We start from the raw sequence: 23,424 nt of genomic DNA on the forward strand, positions 1-23,424 counted from the left end.
TGTCACTCTCTCCCTCTCTCTAATCTTCTGTCTCACTGTCACTCTCTCCCTCTCTCTATTCTTCTGTCTCACTGTCACTCTCTCCCTCTCTCTATTCTTCTGTCTCACTGTCACTCTCTCCCTCTCTCTTTTCTTCTGTCTCTTTTACACTGTCTCCCATCTCTTTACCTCTCTGTCTCTTTTGCTCCCTCTCTCCTTCTGTCACTCTCTATCACTCCCCTCTTTTTTTCTCTCTCTTGTGTCCTATTGCCCCCTCTTTATTACTTTGTCTATCTCCCACTCCCCCATCTCCCTCTCTGTCTATCCCTACCTGTATCTGTTCCCCCTTTCTGTTCTTGTAATCAGTAAAAGGAGGAGCACTTACCTATTGCTGTAGGTGGAGAGACTGTGTGACTTCCTTTGCAGAGGTAGGTGCTGACGTAGGCCCAGCAGGGAGCAGCAATGAGCAGAGGGAGGATACTGATGACTTGCATGGCCGCAATGGGCAAGAGAATCCCGCTCAGACTCAGATTCGAGTTCATTGATTGAATGAAGTATCCTGATGATGTCTGCAGGTAAAACAGATGCACTGGTGTCTGCAGCTTATAGGAAATGCTCTATGGCTCTAGATAAGACATATTTCTGCAGGTATAACAGATGTATTGGTGTCTGCAGCTTATAGGAAATGCTCTATGGCTTTAGATAACACATATGTCTGCAGGTATAACAGATGCACTGGTGTCTGCGGCTTATAGGAAGTGTCCTATGGCTTTAGATAACACATATGTCTGCAGGTAAAACAGATGCACTGGTGTCTGCAGCTTATAGGAAATGCTCTATGGCTCTAGATAACACATATGTCTGCAGGTAAAACAGATGTATTGGTGTCTGCAGCTTATAGGAAATGCTCTATGGCTCTAGATAACACATATGTCTGCAGGTATAACAGATGCACTGGTGTCTGCAGCTTATAGGAAATGCTCTATGGCTCTAGATAAGACATATTTCTGCAGGTATAACAGATGTATTGGTGTCTGCAGCTTATAGGAAATGCTCTATGGCTTTAGATAACACATATTTCTGCAGGTATAACAGATGCACTGGTGTCTGCAGCTTATAGGAAATGCTCTATGGCTCTAGATAACACATATGTCTGCAGGTAAAACAGATGTATTGGTGTCTGCAGCTTATAGGAAATGCTCTATGGCTCTAGATAACACATATGTCTGCAGGTATAACAGATGCACTGGTGTCTGCAGCTTATAGGAAATGCTCTATGGCTCTAGATAACACATATGTCTGCAGGTAAAACAGATGCACTGGTGTCTGCAGCTTATAGGAAATGCTCTATGGCTCTAGATAACACATATGTCTGCAGGTAAAACAGATGTATTGGTGTCTGCAGCTTATAGGAAATGCTCTATGGCTCTAGATAACACATATGTCTGCAGGTATAACAGATGCACTGGTGTCTGCAGCTTATAGGAAATGCTCTATGGCTCTAGATAACACATATGTCTGCAGGTAAAACAGATGTATTGGTGTCTGCAGCTTATAGGAAATGCTCTATGGCTCTAGATAACACATATGTCTGCAGGTAAAACAGATGCACTGGTGTCTGCGGCTTATAGGAAATGTACTTTGGCTCTAGATAACACATATGTCTGCAGGTAAAACAGATGTATTGGTGTCTGCGGCTTATATGAAATGTCCTATGGCTTTAGATAACACATATGTCTGCAGGTAAAACAGATGTATTGGGTTCTGCCGCTTATAGGAAATGTACTATGGGTCTAGATAACACATATGTCTGCAGGTAAAACAGATGCACTGGTGTCTGCGGCTTATAGGAAATGTACTTTGGCTCTAGATAACACATATGTCTGCAGGTAAAACAGATGTATTGGGGTCTGCGGCTTATAGGAAATGTCCTATGGGTCTAGATAACACATATATCTGCAGGTAAAACAGACGCACTGGTGTCTGCGGCTTATAGGAAGTGTCCTATGGCTTTAGATAACACATATGTCTGCAGGTAAAACAGATGCACTGGTGTCTGCGGCTTATAGGAAATGTACTATGGGTCTAGATAACACATATGTCTGCAGGTAAAACAGATGTATTGGGGTCTGCGGCTTATAGGAAATGTCCTATGGCTCTAGATAACACATATGTCTGCAGGTAAAACAGATGTATTGGGGTCTGCGGCTTATAGGAAATGTCCTATGGGTCTAGATAACACATATGTCTGCAGATAAAACAGACGCACTGGTGTCTGCGGCTTATAGGAAGTGTCCTATGGCTTTAGATAACACATATGTCTGCAGGTAAAACAGATGCAGTGGTGTCTGCGGCTTATAGGAAGTGTCCTATGGCTCTAGATAAGACATATGTCTGCAGGTAAAACAGACGTATTCGGGTCTGCGGCTTATAGGAAATGTCCTATGGGTCTCGATAAGACATATGTCTGCAGGTAAAACAGATGCACTGGTGTCTGCAGCTTATAGGAAGTGTCCTATGGCTTTAGATAACACATATGTCTGCAGGTAAAACAGACGTATTGGGGTCTGCGGCTTATAGGAAGTGTCCTATGGCTTTAGATAAGACATATGTCTGCAGGTAAAACTGACGTATTGGGGTCTGCGGCTTATAGGAAGTGTCCTATGGCTTTAGATAACACATATGTCTGCAGGTAAAACAGACACACTGGTGTCTGCGGCTTATAGGAAATGTACTATGGCTCTAGATAACACATATGTCTGCAGGTAAAACAGATGCACTGGTGTCTGCAGCTTATAGGAAATGCTCTATGGCTCTAGATAACACATATGTCTGCAGGTATAACAGATGCACTGGTGTCTGCAGCTTATAGGAAATGCTCTATGGCTCTAGATAAGACATATTTCTGCAGGTATAACAGATGTATTGGTGTCTGCAGCTTATAGGAAATGCTCTATGGCTTTAGATAACACATATTTCTGCAGGTATAACAGATGCACTGGTGTCTGCAGCTTATAGGAAATGCTCTATGGCTCTAGATAACACATATGTCTGCAGGTAAAACAGATGCACTGGTGTCTGCAGCTTATAGGAAATGCTCTATGGCTCTAGATAACACATATGTCTGCAGGTAAAACAGATGCACTGGTGTCTGCAGCTTATAGGAAATGCTCTATGGCTCTAGATAACACATATGTCTGCAGGTAAAACAGATGTATTGGTGTCTGCAGCTTATAGGAAATGCTCTATGGCTCTAGATAACACATATGTCTGCAGGTATAACAGATGCACTGGTGTCTGCAGCTTATAGGAAATGCTCTATGGCTCTAGATAACACATATGTCTGCAGGTAAAACAGACGTATTGGGGGCTGCGGCTTATAGGAAATGCTCTATGGCTCTAGATAACACATATGTCTGCAGGTAAAACAGATGTATTGGTGTCTGCGGCTTATAGGAAATGTCCTATGGCTTTAGATAACACATATGTCTGCAGGTAAAACAGATGTATTGGGTTCTGCCGCTTATAGGAAATGTACTATGGGTCTAGATAACACATATGTCTGCAGGTAAAACAGATGCACTGGTGTCTGCGGCTTATAGGAAATGTACTTTGGCTCTAGATAACACATATGTCTGCAGGTAAAACAGATGCACTGGTGTCTGCGGCTTATAGGAAATGTACTTTGGCTCTAGATAACACATATGTCTGCAGGTAAAACAGATGTATTGGGGTCTGCGGCTTATAGGAAATGTCCTATGGGTCTAGATAACACATATGTCTGCAGGTAAAACAGACGCACTGGTGTCTGCGGCTTATAGGAAGTGTCCTATGGCTTTAGATAACACATATGTCTGCAGGTAAAACAGATGCACTCGTTTCTGCAGCTTATAGGAAATGCTCTATGGCTCTAGATAACACATATGTCTGCAGGTATAACAGATGCACTGGTGTCTGCAGCTTATAGGAAATGCTCTATGGCTCTAGATAACACATATGTCTGCAGGTAAAACAGATGCACTGGTGTCTGCAGCTTATAGGAAATGCTCTATGGCTCTAGATAACACATATGTCTGCAGGTAAAACAGATGTATTGGTGTCTGCAGCTTATAGGAAATGCTCTATGGCTCTAGATAACACATATGTCTGCAGGTAAAACAGACGTATTGGGGGCTGCGGCTTATAGGAAATGCTCTATGGCTCTAGATAACACATATGTCTGCAGGTAAAACAGATGTATTGGTGTCTGCGACTTATAGGAAATGTCCTATGGCTTTAGATAACACATATGTCTGCAGGTAAAACAGATGTATTGGGTTCTGCCGCTTATAGGAAATGTACTATGGGTCTAGATAACACATATGTCTGCAGGTAAAACAGATGCACTGGTGTCTGCGGCTTATAGGAAATGTACTTTGGCTCTAGATAACACATATGTCTGCAGGTAAAACAGATGTATTGGGGTCTGCGGCTTATAGGAAATGTCCTATGGGTCTAGATAACACATATATCTGCAGGTAAAACAGACGCACTGGTGTCTGCGGCTTATAGGAAGTGTCCTATGGCTTTAGATAACACATATGTCTGCAGGTAAAACAGATGCACTGGTGTCTGCGGCTTATAGGAAATGTACTATGGGTCTAGATAACACATATGTCTGCAGGTAAAACAGATGTATTGGGGTCTGCGGCTTATAGGAAATGTCCTATGGCTCTAGATAACACATATGTCTGCAGGTAAAACAGATGTATTGGGGTCTGCGGCTTATAGGAAATGTCCTATGGGTCTAGATAACACATATGTCTGCAGATAAAACAGACGCACTGGTGTCTGCGGCTTATAGGAAGTGTCCTATGGCTTTAGATAACACATATGTCTGCAGGTAAAACAGATGCAGTGGTGTCTGCGGCTTATAGGAAGTGTCCTATGGCTCTAGATAAGACATATGTCTGCAGGTAAAACAGACGTATTCGGGTCTGCGGCTTATAGGAAATGTCCTATGGGTCTCGATAAGACATATGTCTGCAGGTAAAACAGATGCACTGGTGTCTGCAGCTTATAGGAAGTGTCCTATGGCTTTAGATAACACATATGTCTGCAGGTAAAACAGACGTATTGGGGTCTGCGGCTTATAGGAAGTGTCCTATGGCTTTAGATAAGACATATGTCTGCAGGTAAAACTGACGTATTGGGGTCTGCGGCTTATAGGAAGTGTCCTATGGCTTTAGATAACACATATGTCTGCAGGTAAAACAGACACACTGGTGTCTGCGGCTTATAGGAAATGTACTATGGCTCTAGATAACACATATGTCTGCAGGTAAAACAGATGCACTGGTGTCTGCAGCTTATAGGAAATGCTCTATGGCTCTAGATAACACATATGTCTGCAGGTATAACAGATGCACTGGTGTCTGCAGCTTATAGGAAATGCTCTATGGCTCTAGATAAGACATATTTCTGCAGGTATAACAGATGTATTGGTGTCTGCAGCTTATAGGAAATGCTCTATGGCTTTAGATAACACATATGTCTGCAGGTATAACAGATGCACTGGTGTCTGCAGCTTATAGGAAATGCTCTATGGCTCTAGATAACACATATGTCTGCAGGTAAAACAGATGCACTGGTGTCTGCAGCTTATAGGAAATGCTCTATGGCTCTAGATAACACATATGTCTGCAGGTAAAACAGATGCACTGGTGTCTGCAGCTTATAGGAAATGCTCTATGGCTCTAGATAACACATATGTCTGCAGGTAAAACAGATGTATTGGTGTCTGCAGCTTATAGGAAATGCTCTATGGCTCTAGATAACACATATGTCTGCAGGTATAACAGATGCACTGGTGTCTGCAGCTTATAGGAAATGCTCTATGGCTCTAGATAACACATATGTCTGCAGGTAAAACAGACGTATTGGGGGCTGCGGCTTATAGGAAATGCTCTATGGCTCTAGATAACACATATGTCTGCAGGTAAAACAGATGTATTGGTGTCTGCGGCTTATAGGAAATGTCCTATGGCTTTAGATAACACATATGTCTGCAGGTAAAACAGATGTATTGGGTTCTGCCGCTTATAGGAAATGTACTATGGGTCTAGATAACACATATGTCTGCAGGTAAAACAGATGCACTGGTGTCTGCGGCTTATAGGAAATGTACTTTGGCTCTAGATAACACATATGTCTGCAGGTAAAACAGATGTATTGGGGTCTGCGGCTTATAGGAAATGTCCTATGGGTCTAGATAACACATATGTCTGCAGGTAAAACAGACGCACTGGTGTCTGCGGCTTATAGGAAGTGTCCTATGGCTTTAGATAACACATATGTCTGCAGGTAAAACAGATGCACTCGTTTCTGCAGCTTATAGGAAATGCTCTATGGCTCTAGATAACACATATGTCTGCAGGTATAACAGATGCACTGGTGTCTGCAGCTTATAGGAAATGCTCTATGGCTCTAGATAACACATATGTCTGCAGGTAAAACAGATGCACTGGTGTCTGCAGCTTATAGGAAATGCTCTATGGCTCTAGATAACACATATGTCTGCAGGTAAAACAGATGTATTGGTGTCTGCAGCTTATAGGAAATGCTCTATGGCTCTAGATAACACATATGTCTGCAGGTATAACAGATGCACTGGTGTCTGCAGCTTATAGGAAATGCTCTATGGCTTTAGATAACACATATGTCTGCAGGTAAAACAGACGTATTGGGGTCTGCGGCTTATAGGAAGTGTCCTATGGCTTTAGATAAGACATATGTCTGCAGGTAAAACTGACGTATTGGGGTCTGCGGCTTATAGGAAGTGTCCTATGGCTTTAGATAACACATATGTCTGCAGGTAAAACAGACACACTGGTGTCTGCGGCTTATAGGAAATGTACTATGGCTCTAGATAACACATATGTCTGCAGGTAAAACAGATGCACTGGTGTCTGCGGCTTATAGGAAATGTACTATGGCTCTAGATAACACATATGTCTGCAGGTAAAACAGACACACTGGTGTCTGCGGCTTATAGGAAATGTACTATGGCTCTAGATAACACATATGTCTGCAGGTAAAACAGATGCACTGGTGTCTGCGGCTTATAGGAAATGTACTATGGCTCTAGATAACACATATGTCTGCAGGTAAAACAGATGTATTGGTGTCTGCGGCTTATAGGAAGTGTCCTATGGCTTTAGATAAGACATATGTCTGCAGGTAAAACAGATGCACTGGTGTCTGCGGCATATAGGAAATGTCCTATGGGTCTCGATAAGACATATATCTTCTTAGGCTTTTAGCTAATTAAAGGGACCATTAACCTGACAAATAACAGTTACACGCTGCTATTTACATTGATATTGACACTAGCAGGAAAGGAATGTTTGTGCACAAATGATACTCTGGGACAGATTGATGCTGATAAGGGAAGCTACCTATTGCTCTAGTAATAGATAAGGACATTCCCACAGACATGAAAAGGACTTTTTTTCCACCCAAGAAAGCAAAACTAACAAACTGAAACACGAAGGACTAGATTACAAGTGGAACGCTAATATATTGCACGCGCATAAGTGGGAAAATTAATGTGCGCGATAAATTGCTACTGTGACAGTGTAAAGTGCCTTTACATTGCGGTCTATGGGAACTGTGTGTTAGAAACATAGAAACATACACCTAGATTTAGAATTTTGCGGCCAAAGGGGTGCGTTAGCTACGCATGTTTTTGTTTCTAGCGCTGCTTCTACACAACGCTGGTATTGAGAGATCTCTGAAGGGCTGCGTTAGGCTCCAAAAAGGTAGCGTACAGGCATATTTTCTGCCACTTCAACTCTCAATACCAGCTTTGCTTACGGTAGCGGCTAGCTGGAAAAACGTGCTCGTGCACGATTCCCCCATAGGAAACAATGGGGCAGCATTAAGCTCCTAACGCAGCCCCATTGTTTCCTATGGGAAAACACTTTCTAAGTCTGCACCTAAGTCTGCACCTAACACCCTAACATGAACTTCGAGTCTAAACACCCCTAACCTTACACTTATTAACCCCTAATCTGCCACCCCCGCTATTGCTGACACCTGCTGTATATTATTAACCCGTAATCTGCCGCGCTTCGTACACCGCCGCAACCTACATTATACCTATGTACCCCTAATCTGCTGCCCCTAACATCGCCGACACTTAGATAATATTTATTAACCCCTAATCTGCCCCCCCCCAACGTCGCCGCTACCTTACCTACACTTATTAACCCCTAATCTGCCGACCGGACATCGCCGCCACTCTAATAAAGTTATTAACCCCTAAACCGCCGCACTCCCGCCTCGCAAACCCTATAATAAATAGTATTAACCCCTAATATGCCCTCCCTAACATCGTCGCCACCTAACTTCAAGTATTAACCCCTAATCTGCCAACCGGACCTCGCTGCTACTCTAATAAATGTATTAACCCCTAAAGCTAAGTCTAACCCTAACACCCCCCTAAATTAAATATAATTTTATTCTAACTAAATAAATTAACTATAATTAACTAAAGTATTCCTATTTAAAGCAAAATACTTACCTGTAAAATAAACCCTAATATAGCTACAATATAACGAATAATTATATTGTAGCTATTTTAGGATTTATATTTATTTTACAGGCAACTTTGTATTTATTTTAACCAGGTACAATAGCTATTAAATAGTTATTTACTATTTAATAGCTACCTAGATAAAATAATTACAAAATTACCTGTAAAATAAATCCTAACCTAAGTTACAATTAAACCTAACACTACACTATCAATAAATTAATTAAATAAATTAACTACAATTACATACAATTAAATAAACTAAACTAAATTACAAAAAATAAAAAAAGATTACAAGAATTTTAAGCTAATTACACCTACTCTAAGCCCCCTAATAAAATAACAAAGCCCCCCAAAATAAAAAAAATTCCCTACCCTAATCTAAATTAAAAAAGTTAACAGCTCTATTACCAGCCCTTAAAAGGGCTTTTTGCGGGGCATGCCCCAAAGAAATCAGCTCTTTTGCCTGTAAAAAAAACACAATACCACCCCCCAACTTTACAACCCACCACCCACATACCCCTACTCTAACCCAAACCCCCTTAAATAAACTTAACACTACCCCCCTGAAGATCTCCCTACCTTGAGTTGTCTTCACCCAACCGGGCACCGATGGACCAAAAGAAGACATCCGGAGCGGCAGAAGTCTTCATCCTATCCGGGCAGAAGAGAACATCCGGACCGGCAGACATCTTCATCCAAGCGGCATCTTCTATCTTCATCCATCCGACGAGGAGCGGCTCCATCTTCAAGACCTCCGGCACGGAACATCCTTCTTGACCGACGACTAGACGACGAATGAAGGTTCCTTTAAGTGACGTCATCCAAGATGACGTCCCTCTAATTCTGATTGGCTGATAGGATTCTATCAGCCAATTGGAATTAAGGTAGGAAAAATCTGATTGGCTGATTGAATCAGCCAATCAGATTCAAGTTCAATCGGATTGGCTGATCCAATCAGCCAATCAGATTGAGCTCGCATTCTATTGGCTGATCGGAACAGATTAGGGGTTAATACTTGAAGTTAGGTGGCGTATTAGGGGTTAATACATTTATTAGAGTAGCGGCGAGGTCTGGTCGGCAGATTAGGGGTTAATAAGTGTAGTTAGGTGACGACGATGTTGGGGGGGCAGATTAGGGGTTAATAAATATTATGTAGGTGTCAGCGATGTTAGGGGCAGCATATTAGGGGTTCATAGGGATAATGTGGTGGCGGCGATGTGCGGTCAGCAGATTAGGGGTTAAAATTTTTTATTATAGTGGCGGTGATGTGGGGGGGCCTCTGTTTAGGGGTACATAGGTAGTTTATGGGTGTTAGTGTACTTTAGAGCACAGTAGTTAAGAGCTTTTTGAACCGGCATTAGCCCAGAAAGCTCTTAACTACTGACTTTTTTCTGCGGCTGGAGTCTTGTCAGTAGAGGGTCTACTGCTCACTTCAGCCAAGACTCTCAATACCGGCGTTAGGAAGATCCCATTGAAAAGATAGGATATGCAATTGGCGTAAGGGGATCTGTGTTATGGAAAAGTCGCGGCTTGGAAGTGAGCGTTAGACCCTTTCCTGCCTGACTCTAAATACCAGCGGGCGGCCAAAAGCAGCGTTAGGACCCCTTAACGCTGCTCTTGACGGCTACCGCAGAACTCTAAATCTAGGCGATAGAATTTGACGGTAGATAAGAACCAAAAAGGCCCATCAAGTCTACCCATATTACATGTTACTTTTTCCTTAGGATAGCCTTATGCATGTCCCAGGCATTTTTTAATTCCTTTACAGTCTTTGTGTTTACCACCTCAAATGGAAGTTCATTCCATGAATCCACCACCCTTTCTGTAAAAAAATGCTTCCTTAAATTTCTCCTGAATCTGCAACCCTCTAACTTTACATTGTGACCCCTTGTTTTGGCATTTATTTATAATAATGTATGTATGTGTATATGTTTGTATATACATATATATTTATGTGTTTATATATATATATACACACACATATATATATATATATATATATATATATATACCTGTGCATATATATATATATATATATATATATATATATATATATATATATATATATATATATAGGTATCCAAAACACCAAAACTCGCCCACAAAGGAAAAATGCCTGGGTGCAAATTTGTAGAAGATATGCAGCCAAAAGAAAATGCACTCTCAGGACTTTCATAAACAGGTTACTTTTATTTCTGTAAGAAATAAAAGTAACCTGTTTATGAAAGTCCTGAGAGTGCATTTTCTTTTGGCTGCATATATATATATATATATAAATAGATATATATAAATATGTGTTTTTATATATATATATATATATATATATATATATATATATATATAGAGAGAGAGAGAGAGAGAGAGAGAGAGAGAGAGAGAGAGAGAGAGAAAACAGCCAATAGGGTTTTAGAAGCTCTCATACTATTGGCTAATTTGAATTTGAAGAATCAAATCAGCCAATAGGAATGCAAAGTACGCCATTTTGAAACGGCTATTTTGCATTCAACTTCAGTGTACGGCGTTGACCGTATGAAGAGGAAGCTCTGCGCAAGATGGGATCGGCTTCCATGATGGTTCCGCTCCACGCCACCAGGATGAAGATAAAAGACGCCCCTGGGATGGATAAAAACCTCGCCGCCTGGATGGAGATGGATGCCCGGACTTCAGCAACCATGAGTAGATCTTCTGAGGTTAGTGTTAGTTTTTTGTTTTTGTTTTAGTTTTTTTGGTTGAGTTTTGGGCTTTGAAAAAGAGCTAAATGCCCTTTTAAGGGCAATACCCATACAAATGCCCCTTTAGGGGCAATGGGTAGCTTAGATTTTTTTTAGAGTTAGTTTTTTTATTTTTAGGGGTTGGTTGGGTGACGGGTTTTACTGTTGGGGGGTCTTTGTATTTTTTTACAGGTAAAAGCTGATTTCTTTAGGGCAATGCCCTACAAAAGGTCCTTTTAAGGGCTATTGGTAGTTTATTGTAGGCTAGGAGGTGTTTTTATTTTGGGGGGCTTTTTTATTTTTATAGGGCTATTAGATTAGGTGTAATTGTTTTAATTGTTAACAATTTTGTTAATTTTTTGTAATTTTAGTATTTTTTATTTTTCGGGATTTTAGTGTTTATTATTTTTTGTAAATTTAGATTTTTTTAAATTTTTCATTGGATTATTTTTTTTTAGGTGTAATTTAGATTTTTTAATTTTTCTTGTAGTGTTAGGTTTTTTAAAATTTGTAATTTAGATATATGTATATGTAGTTTTTTTTATTTTAGGTTTATTTTATTTCACAGGTAAGTTTTTATTTATTTAAATAGTTATATTGTAATTTTAATTTAAAGTAAGGGGGGTGTTAAGTTTAGGGGTTAATAGTTTAATTTAGTGTTTTGCTATGTGGGGGACCGGCGTTTTAGGGGTTAATATGTTTATTTAGTGGCGGAGATGTGGGAGGCCAGCGGTTTAGGGGTTAATAACTTTATTTAGTGGCGGCATTGTCGGGGAGTGGCAGAATAGGGGTTAATACCTTTATTATAGTGGCGGTGATGTCAGGGTGCGGGGGAATAGTAGTTAATATATTTAACTAGTGTTGGCGATGTGGGTGGGTGGCAGATTAGGAGTTAATGTATTGAATAGCCGCGATGTGGGTGGCAGATTAGGGGTGAATGGGTTTAATATAGTGTTTGCAATGCGGGAGGGCAGCGGTTTAGGGGTTAATAGGTTTATATAGTGTTGGCGATGTGGGTGGGCAGCAGATTAGGGGTTAATATTTTTATTTAATAGTGTTTAGTGTTTTTGTAGGCCAAGGGCTAGTCGGTGTACCTTAATCTCTCTACCATAAGTCCCCGAGTGGACTTGATAAGTTAGATAGGAAAAAGAGCAAAGGGAGCGCCAACTTAAGAAGGCGAAGGTAAATGTGGTAAAAGACTAGAATTTATTTAAAATATCAAAGCAGTCGCAATGTCTAACAGACGTAAAAAACTTCATGGATCTATGATACAGATATAAACAGTAATATATAGTAAAATACAATATATTAGTCACAGGATATTGTACAGATGCGTTACCAATGGATGCTGACATACAGTGTATAAAACTTCAGATATAAACAGTAATATATAGTAAAATACAATAAATACAATATATTAGTCACAGGATATTGTACAGATGCGTTACCAATGGATGCTGACATACAGTGTATAAAACTTCAGATATAAACAGTAATATATAGTAAAATACAATATATTAGTCACAGGATAATGTACAGGTGCGTTACCAATGGATGCTGACATACAGTGTATAAAACTTCAGATATAAATAGTAATATATAGTAAAATACAATATATTAGTCACAGGATATTGTACAGATGCGTTACCAATGGATGCTGACATACAGTGTATAAAACTTCAGATATAAACAGTAATATATAGTAAAATACAATAAATACAATATATTAGTCACAGGATATTGTACAGATGCGTTACCAATGGATGCTGACATACAGTGTATAAAACTTCAGATATAAACAGTAATATATAGTAAAATACAATATATTAGTCACAGGATATTGTACAGATGCGTTACCAATGGATGCTGACATACAGTGTATAAAACTTCAGATATAAATAGTAATATATAGTAAAATACAATATATTAGTCACAGGATATTGTACAGATGCGTTACCAATGGATGCTGACATACAGTGTATAAAACTTCAGATATAAACAGTAATATATAGTAAAATACAATAAATACAATATATTAGTCACAGGATAATGTACAGATGCGTTACCAATGGATGCTGACATACAGTGTATAAAACTTCAGATATAAATAGTAATATATAGTAAAATACAATATATTAGTCACAGGATATTGTACAGGTGCGTTACCAATGGATGCTGACATACAGTGTATAAAACTTCAGATATAAATAGTAATATATAGTAAAATACAATATATTAGTCACAGGATATTGTACAGGTGCGTTACCAATGGATGCTGACATACAGTGTATAAAACTTCAGATATAAACAGTAATATATAGTAAAATACAATAAATACAATATATTAGTCACAGGATATTGTACAGGTGCGTTACCAATGGATGCTGACATACAGTGTATAAAACTTCAGATATAAACAGTAATATATAGTAAAATACAATATATTAGTCACAGGATATTGTACAGATGCGTTACCAATGGATGCTGACATACAGTGTATAAAACTTCAGATATAAACAGTAATATATAGTAAAATACAATAAATACAATATATTAGTCACAGGATATTGTACAGATGCGTTACCAATGGATGCTGACATACAGTGTATAAAACTTCAGATATAAACAGTAATATATAGTAAAATACAATAAATACAATATATTAGTCACAGGATATTGTACAGATGCGTTACCAATGGATGCTGACATACAGTGTATAAAACTTCAGATATAAACAGTAATATATAGTAAAATACAATAAATGCAATATATTAGTCACAGGATATTGTACAGATGCGTTACCAATGGATGCTGACATACAGTGTATAAAACTTCAGATATAAACAGTAATATATAGTAAAATACAATATATTAGTCACAGGATATTGTACAGGTGCGTTACCAATGGATGCTGACATACAGTGTATAAAACTTCAGATATAAACAGTAATATATAGTAAAATACTATAAATACAATATATTAGTCACAGGATATTGTACAGATGCGTTACCAATGGATGCTGACATACAGTGTATAAACTCTTATCTTTATATAATGCTGTTCCTATAGAGTTCCTTCGGTTGAGGTTGGGAAAAAAGGAAAAGAGAACTTCCCTCTATTATAGAGGAAGGCTGATGGTGTTGCAGGTGATATAGAGTCTTTCTTAGTGGTGTAGAATCTGTGTGTTAAAGTGACAAATCCAGGTGTTCAAATAATTAATTATAAAAAATAAAAATTCAATAAAAAATTCCAATGAAAACTGTGATATAAAAACTGTGATACAAAATTGGTGTGATTTAAAAATAAATATAAAAATTAAAATTAAAATACATCCGAAAAAATACGTCAAGGATATCCAGAAAAACAGGTGAAAAAATGTGTTTAGAGTGAAAATGTACGTGTTGATCCCCAAATAGAATGGAGGGTATCTCAATAGAAAAAATAAAAAGAGTTTGCGCTTTGGGAGGTAGTGAAACTGAGCTTCTGGTGTATCCTAATGGTAAAAATCCAAAAGAGAATTCCTGAAACCTGTGAAAAACAAAAAATACAATAGTGCAATAAAGTTTTAAAACACCTTATTAAGGTATTGAAATTAGGCTTACCACTGGGTATGTCGACGCATTTCAGCCTCTCATAGGTCTTTCTCAAGACTATACTACTGTGTATTTACTGGTAGCTTATATAGGGTATGGGCTAGGTTCAATTCGGTCTGTCTGGGTGCTAAAATAATTTAGGACCACCCACTTCTGGTTTATACTGATGCATTCTGGGTGTTTATTAAAAAGCAATTTATTATATGTTAAAGAGCGATTTTCAAAAGTTTTAGGTGCAGAATATAAAAGATCCTAAGTGGTACCAAATACTATCTGATTGTAAATAGATGTATGTCCTCAGTTAGGGGATCAATCTTTTGTTTACTAAATAGTGCAGCATCACTTCTGGTTTTAGGTTTGTGACGTCACTTCCGGTTTTCGTGACAATGACAATTCTATGAATGATGTCATTTCCGGTATCGTTTTTTGCCGGATGTTTATATGGGTGTCATGTGTAAGTTAGAGAGGGAAATGGATAAGGACTAGTATGGACTAGTAAAAGATCCTATATTGGACGTGCAAGTGTCCATCATTAATATTGTAAACAGCAAGTGCAATGTGAAATCTGAAATTTCATAAAATTCTATTAATTGTTAAAATTTATAAAGGTCTTAAATTGTTAAAATTTTTAAAAAATCTAGAGATTATAAATAATTCAGAAATACAAAAATACACATGTACAGAGATACATACCTCTCGGACTACCCACTGTGCAGATACTGATATTCACCACCGATTATGAAGAACACGTTTGCTTGACTATAACTTTTTTCTAATTTTAGCAATGGTCATCGGATTGATTGTAGACTTTATATTAATTTAAATTTAATTTTTACTTTACATATGAGTAATAGAATCCTTCCTCTCCCACACAAAGATAACAATTTCCATCAGTCCATATCCAACAATAGGAGACAAGATTGATAATGTAAAAAACAGAGTCATTAGGAGCCCCTACTTACTCTTGCATTGTAAGGTTATAAGTAGACTTGTTTATCCAAAATTATGAAAACTCTCGATTCTATCTGAATCACATTTCCAATGTCTACTATGTCTAATGTTCAGAAAATCCCACATGATGCTCCTAACCTATCACATCCTACCACATCAAAGTGTGGCCTAGCACATATGATTATGTACTCGGCTCATTTAGATTATGAGGGTTGACACTAGAAGTCATATAAGACACCTGGCAGTTGTTAACTTTTCATAATACTTGGCCTACTGTCTATATGGAGTATAATGCTGTGAATTATGTGATTGTACAATTGTATTATTGTATTAATGTCCTATGTACTCTTACTCACTCAGTCCTAATATATGTAAATATACACTAGATCTTTAGAACAATCTGTGTATTTTTGTATTTCTGAATTATTTATAATCTCTAGATCTTTTTAACAATTTTAACAATTTAAGACCTTTATAAATTTTAACAATTAATAGAATTTTATGAAATTTCAGATTTCACATTGCACTTTCACTTTACAATATTAATGATGGACACTTGCACGTCCAATATAGGATCTTTTACTAGTCCATACTAGTCCTTATCCATTTCCCTCTCTAACTTGCACATGACACCCATGTAAACATCCCGCAAAAAAACGATACCGGAAAAGTACATCATTCATAGAATTGTCAAACATAAAAGTTCGTATTTCCACATTCATTATTGAAAAACACATATAACATATATGTTGGTAATAACCAACATTATTCCAAATAGGCTCGTCAAAAGATATCAGGCTTAAAGCAAAATGGTTTAAAGCGAAATATGAGTGAGCCTCATAGTAAATATCCGGTATTACGAAAACTGGAAGTGACGTCACAAACCTTATACCGGAAGTGACGCCACACTATTTAGTAAACAAAAGATCGATCACCTAACTGATGACATACATCTATTCACAATCAGATAGTATTTGGTACCACTTAGGATCTTTTATATTCTGCACCTACAACTTTTGAAAATCGCTCTTTAACATATAATAAATTGCTTTTTAATAAACACCCAGAATGCATCAGCCAAAACCGGAAGTGGGTGGTCCTAAATTATTTTGGAGCCCAGACAGACCAAATTGAACCTAGCCCATACCCTATACCAGTAAATACACGGTAGTATAGTCTTGAGAAAGACCTATGAGAGGCCGAAACGCGTCGAAATACCACTGGTAAGCCCAATTTCAATACCTTAATAAGGTTTTTTAAAACTTTATTGCACTACTGTATTTTTTTTTCACAGGTTTCAGGAATTCTCTTTTGGATTTTTACCATTAGGATACACCAGAAGCTCAGTTTCACTACCTCCCAAAGCACAAACTCTTTTTAATTTTTCTATTGAGATACCCTCCATTTTATTTGGGGATCAACACGTACATTTTCACTCTAAACACATTTTTTCACCTGTTTTTCTAGATATCCTTCACATATTTTTTCGGATGTATTTTCATTTTTATTTTTATATTTATTTTTAAATCACACCAATAGCTTTTGTATCACAGTTTTTATATCACAGTGTTCATTGGAATTTTTTATTAAATTTTTAATTTTTTTAATTAATTATTTGAACACCTGGATTTGCCACTTTAACACACGGATTCTACACCACTAAGAAAGACTCTATATCACCTGCAACACCATCAGCCTTCCTCTATAATAGAGGGAAGTTCTCTTTTTCTTTTTTCCCAACCTCAACCGAAAGAACTCTATAGGAACAGCATTATATAAAGATAAGAGTTTTATACACTGTATGTCAGCATCCATTGGTAACGCATCTGTACATTGCCAAAGAGTGCAATATACTGTGACTATCTCACTGTTAATGCTATACCATAATATTAATGTAGATAACCTGAAATGTTGAGGTGTCGCTGCAAAAATTATACCACAGTAATGATACACATAACCTGAAGTATTGGTGGTTAAACTGAACTTAGTTCCTCCAAAGTGTATCAATTATACAGCTGATCCATATGGGTTTATATTTAAATTATACAGCTGATCCATATGGGTTTATATTTAAATTATACAGCTGATCCATATGGGTTTATATTTAAATTACACAGCTGATCCATATGGGTTTATATTTAAATTATACAGCTGATCCATATGGGTTTATATTTAAATTATACAGCTGATCCATATGGGTTTATATTTAAACAGCTTTGTTATGTGATGTGAGACCAGCAAGCCGAGATACTACAATTATAGCTGACAGTTTTAGTGTACCACAAGGCAGACGTTACAATAATTTATTTACAATACAATTACAGTGAACAAATATAATTAATTACAATACTGGTAGATATATAACTACCAGGTAACGAGGTAAACAATATGATACACTTTGGAGGAACTAAGTTCAGTTTAACCACTAATACTTCAGGTTATGTGTATCATTACTGTGGTATAATTTTTGCAGCGACACCTCCGCTGCTCAGAGATACAAAGTAATCTGATGCATTAACTAATAAAGTAACACAAGCATATAAATAAATTGTTGCTCCTACCAGATAACTCACAGTAAGTACGATATGTAAAAATTGAATTTATACAATAACCAACATTTCAGGTTATCTACATTAATATCATGGTATAGCATTAACAGTGAGATCCGTTTGTTGAACATAAAAACAAAAGTCATTAGGTACATGAAATAACATAGATATACAGGCAGATATACACACTCTTGCTTCTGCCTGATAACATAAATGGCCGAGCTGTTTCTTATGTACAGTACTGGATTTATATACAATACTGCAAAGGTATGAGGGACTTATACATCTGACCATACTTATCTCAGCATCTCCTTATCCTGGCAGTAATAAATACTTTATTTACCATCTAAGTAGATTCATTCTTTTATAAACCACAGTTACACAAACCAGTACAATGCAATCTTAACTTTGATTACCATGACATACTGAATACAGTATAGTGGACCATACATAACTATTCTCATGTCTCCTGATATTTAGTATTACAAAACGAGTGTAACTCCACGATACAATACAGATTTATTTTACTTAATGATCTATACTGTTTAGCTATATCTGACCAACTCTTAAACTACTCTATACAGGTGTTTTATACCACAGTTATAACTTAAAAAGTCCCTATAAACTGTGAGGGACCACATTTATCCAGTGTGATACACAATAGTATATCATCACGGATAGGTTACTATACTGATTTCCTAAACTTTTGTTATAAGGTGACAACTTATAATTGATTGCAAGAGGAGATTACCCTATCTTGAGTAATTTATTACTTTACCTGAATTCTAATACGATATACTCTAATTTTTACACACTACAACCATAGTGCCACACAGACTTATGTATAGAGCATACCTTAATAATATCACTTGGGCTATCATACCCCAAAGGCCTATTAATTTAATCATATTAAGGAATCTATACACGACTACTCGATCCTAGGTTTTTAATTGTATATGACCCCCACTCTCCCCATTTTTTATTATTATTCAATAAAGGTTATATTTTAAACACAGGAATTTAACTCCGCCTGTGGTTCAGGCAGCGAGTGCTGATACCGCATTCTTTCGTGAAAGTGGTTTTACCACTTCCACATTTAGCCTTAATGTAATTTTTGTGCGGAGCACCCCTCCCTTTACTATCATTAAAAACCTTCAGTTGTAATTAATTACGTACAACTACTGTATATACACTGGGGAGTTTGTGCCATTACTCAACTCGGTCTCCAAGATCCATTGGTAACGCATCTGTACATTGCCAAAGAGTGCAATATCCTGTGACTATCTCACTGTGACTAATATATTGTATTTACTGTATTTTACTATATATTACTGTTTATTTCTGTATCATGGATCCATGAAGTTTTTTTTACGTCTGTTAGACATTGCGAATGATTTGAAATTGATGTTTTAAATAAATTCTAGTCTTTTACCACTTTTACCTTAGCCTTCTTAATTTGGCGCTCCCTTCCCTCTTTTACATGTTTATTTAATTGTCCCAATGTGGGTTGGCGGTGGATTAGGTGGCTAATAAGTTTAATAAAGTATTTGCAATGCGGGATGGTGGTGGTTTAGGGATTAATAGGTAGTTTATCGGTGTTCGGGTACTTTAATTATGAGTTTTGTGAAACATTTTTGTTACACAAAATCCATAACTACTGCTCTCAGATTGCGAAACAGATTGTGTCGGTATAGGCTGTAACGCAAGCATTTTAGCCTCAATGCACAACCTGTAATACCAGCGCTATGGAAATCCCACACAAAAACATAATTTTTTTGAGTGCGGGACTGACTTCGCCTTACAGGCTAAAATGTTTGCGTTATAGTATACCGACACGACTCGTAATATGCGTTCCTACTTTTACTCTGAAATTGCCATTTTTTCAGCATTAAAAGCCGCAACGCAAAACTCGTAATCTAGGTTTTATTGAAGAACATTGGAATATTAAATATTAATATTTTTGTGTTAAGTTAGCGCTCTTGAGAAAATGCGGTAAAGTTTGCCCGTGAGGAGAGTGTTAGTTTTTTGTTTACTTTTTGGCTCCATTGAAGTCTTTGGGGAAATTTGTTTGCGTGAATGTGATATTCAAAGTTTGGCTTCTTGCGCACATCAAGTTATTGTGCAAGCGCAAACTTTTTACTTTTAGCTTGTAATACTAGCGCAACCCGACGGGCGCAAAAAGCTAAAGCCTAGTGGGGTTAACGCAGGAGCGCAAACTACCACTCCACACGTAATCTAGCCCTAAATGTGCTTAAATAACATTTAGCCTCTGCTCATTGCCGTAATGATCCCACACCGGGAGCTTACTCACCTGAGTTGTTCCAATCCTATAAACGATTTGGAAAGCAAAGAAGGGGAAGAGTCTGCTGACGGCCTTTGTATTCTCCACATGTAACTCACTGAACCAGCCACCATTATTTTCTTTAGCGCGATCTAACCAGGTGGTGACTCGCCCGCCAAGGTGACGGTTGTTAATACAGCACATTCTCAACGCATTCAGCAAGACACCAAATATGACTCGGAGTGAGACATCTGCAATACAAATATATTAATATTACTGACATATTTAGCGCCGGAGTGAGAGAGAACACTGGTGTTGTATGAGGGTCACTTGGTTTATTGCAGGGTTATACAATTCTAATCTATCCCAGATCATTTGAAACCTTCATGATAAACACACACAAATCCCATGGGGCAGTATGACAACACTATTCCAGATTATCAGAAAACCTTTTTCAGAAGCTTTTCAGTGGAGTTTTGGACAAATTCTTCCTCTGGAAGCTGCTAACTAGCGCGCATATTACAAGTTAAAAAGTACACGGTTGTGCTTGAAAGCAAACAACATTGGCTCTTAACGATATGTATACAGAAGCGTATTTAGGTTTTGTGTTGCCCTAGGGACAGAAAATGATGTTGCCTCCCCTACTTACACAGAGGTATACACATACATACACAGACACACTTTTACTGCAATATATATGTGTTGACGTGCTCGTGCACGCTTTCCCCGTAGACATCAATGGGGAGAGAGTGTTAGAAAAAACCTAACATCTGAAGCGAGGAATGAAAAGCTACGTAACGCAACCTCATTGATGTCTATGGGGGAAAAAAAGTTACGTTTAAACCTAAAACCCTAACATAAACCCCAAGTCTAAACACCCTGAATCCACCGCCCCCGACATCGCCGACACCTAAATAAAGTTATTAACCCCTAATATGGCACTCCAGACATCGCCGCCACTAATAAAAGTTATTAACCCCTATTCCGCCACTCCCCAACATCGCTGACACTATAATAAAGTTATTATTAATAATAACTAGTATTTATATAGCGCTTTTCTCCCAGTGGGACTCAAAGTGCTTTTCAGCGCTCGCAATTCACCAAATAGGCAGCTGAATAGTAATAGTTGTTATTATTACCCAATTTAATGGTACTCATTTTATCGACCTCGGAAGGATGAAGGGCTGAGTCGGCCCTGCCGGGATTTGAACCTGTGACCTTGGATCTTTTAAACAGGCTTTTTTGTTGTAGTCAGGACATTTACCAACTGAGCTATCTCACCCCTATTCCCCTGCACCCCAACATCACCACCACTAAATAAAGTTATTAATCCCTAAACCTCTGGCCTCCCACATCACTGCCACTAAATAAACATATTCACCCCTAAACCACCAGCCCCCACATCGCAAAAAACTAAATTATAATAATAATCCCTAAACATAACAACCCACTAACTTTAAATTAAAATTACAATATAACAATAATTTTATATTTTATAACAATAAAATAAATAATAACTTTCCTGTGAAATTAAAAAAAAACTAAGTTTAAACTATAAATTAACCTATTATACTAAAATTAAAATAACTACCAATTAAATAAACTAAATTACAAATTAAAAAAAAACTAACACTACTAAAAAAAAAAAATGTCTAAAATTCCAAAAAATAAAAAATACTAAATTGTGAAAAATAACAAACAAAATTATAGAAAATAAAAACAATTAACCTAATGTAATAGCCCCATAAAAATAAAAAAGCCCCCCAAAATAAAATAAAAAACCCATAGCCTACAATAAACTACCAATCACCCTTAAAAGGGCCTTTTGTAGGGCATTGCCATAAATAAATCAGCTCTTTTACCTGTAAAAAAAATACAAAGACCTCCCAACAGTAAAACCCACCACCCAACCAACCCCCCAAAATAAAAAAACTAACTCTAACAAAAACCTAAGCTACCCATTGCCCTGAAAAGGGCATTGAGCTCTTTAAAAAAAAAAAAAACCTAATATAAAAAAAAACCCCACCCAAAAAAGTTAAAAACCCCCCATAAATTATGCTTACCTGATAATTTTCTTTTCTTCAGATGGAAAGAGTCCACAGCTGCATTCATTACTTTTGGGAATTCAGAACCTGACCACCAGGAGGAGGTAAAGACACCCCAGACAAATCCTTAAATACTCCTCCCACTTCCCTCATCCCCCAGTCATTCTGCTGAGAAACAAGGAACAGTAGATGAAATATCAGGGTGAAAAGGTGCCAGAAGAACAAAAAATATGGCCAACCCACAAAAAACACGCGGGGAGCTGTGGACTCTTTCCATCTGAAGAAAAGAAAATTATCAGGTAAGCATAATTTGTTTTTCTTCATAAATGGTAAGAGTCCTCAGCTGCATTCATTACTTTTGGGAATACTATACCCAAGCTATAGAGGACACTGAATTCTAAAACATGAGGGTACCAAAGGCAGCCCATTCTGAGGGCACCAGGCCTGAAAACCCCTACCCACAAAATCCCGCTTTGTCCGAAGCCGAGAACAACTTTGAAAAAAGGAAAAGAACCAAGGACACTGACCTGCAGATAGTCCACAAGCCATGCTAGAGACCGCAGGAAACTAGACTTGACTGAGTCATCCAGCCTCCAGGAGACACCATTGCCCAGCAGTCGGTCTCCAAACAACACACCCCTTATTAGAGAAATGGAACAAACTACCGTAGTCTTCCTAGAAAAGACACAGAGAAAACAACCATAAGGAACTCCAGAACCCTAAAAAGGGCACAAGG

At 37.7% G+C, this 23,424-nt stretch overlaps 1 protein-coding gene across 1 annotated transcript in view; it reads right to left on the reverse strand.

Annotated features, from left to right (window-relative positions):
• SLC15A5 (solute carrier family 15 member 5) overlaps nt 1-23,424 on the reverse strand; it is a 181,788-nt gene that overhangs the window by 104,037 nt on the left and 54,327 nt on the right. Inside the window, exons 3-4 of the mRNA XM_053719733.1 lie at nt 20,674-20,894; nt 365-548 (exon numbers count right to left, since the gene is read on the reverse strand). Of these exons, the coding sequence (XP_053575708.1) occupies nt 365-548; nt 20,674-20,894 (405 nt within the window). The remainder of the gene's footprint in view (nt 1-364; nt 549-20,673; nt 20,895-23,424) is intronic.

The sequence above is a fragment of the Bombina bombina genome, chromosome 6 (genome assembly GCF_027579735.1).
Source record: "Bombina bombina isolate aBomBom1 chromosome 6, aBomBom1.pri, whole genome shotgun sequence".
In the NCBI taxonomy this organism is placed as follows: Eukaryota; Metazoa; Chordata; class Amphibia; order Anura; family Bombinatoridae; genus Bombina; species Bombina bombina.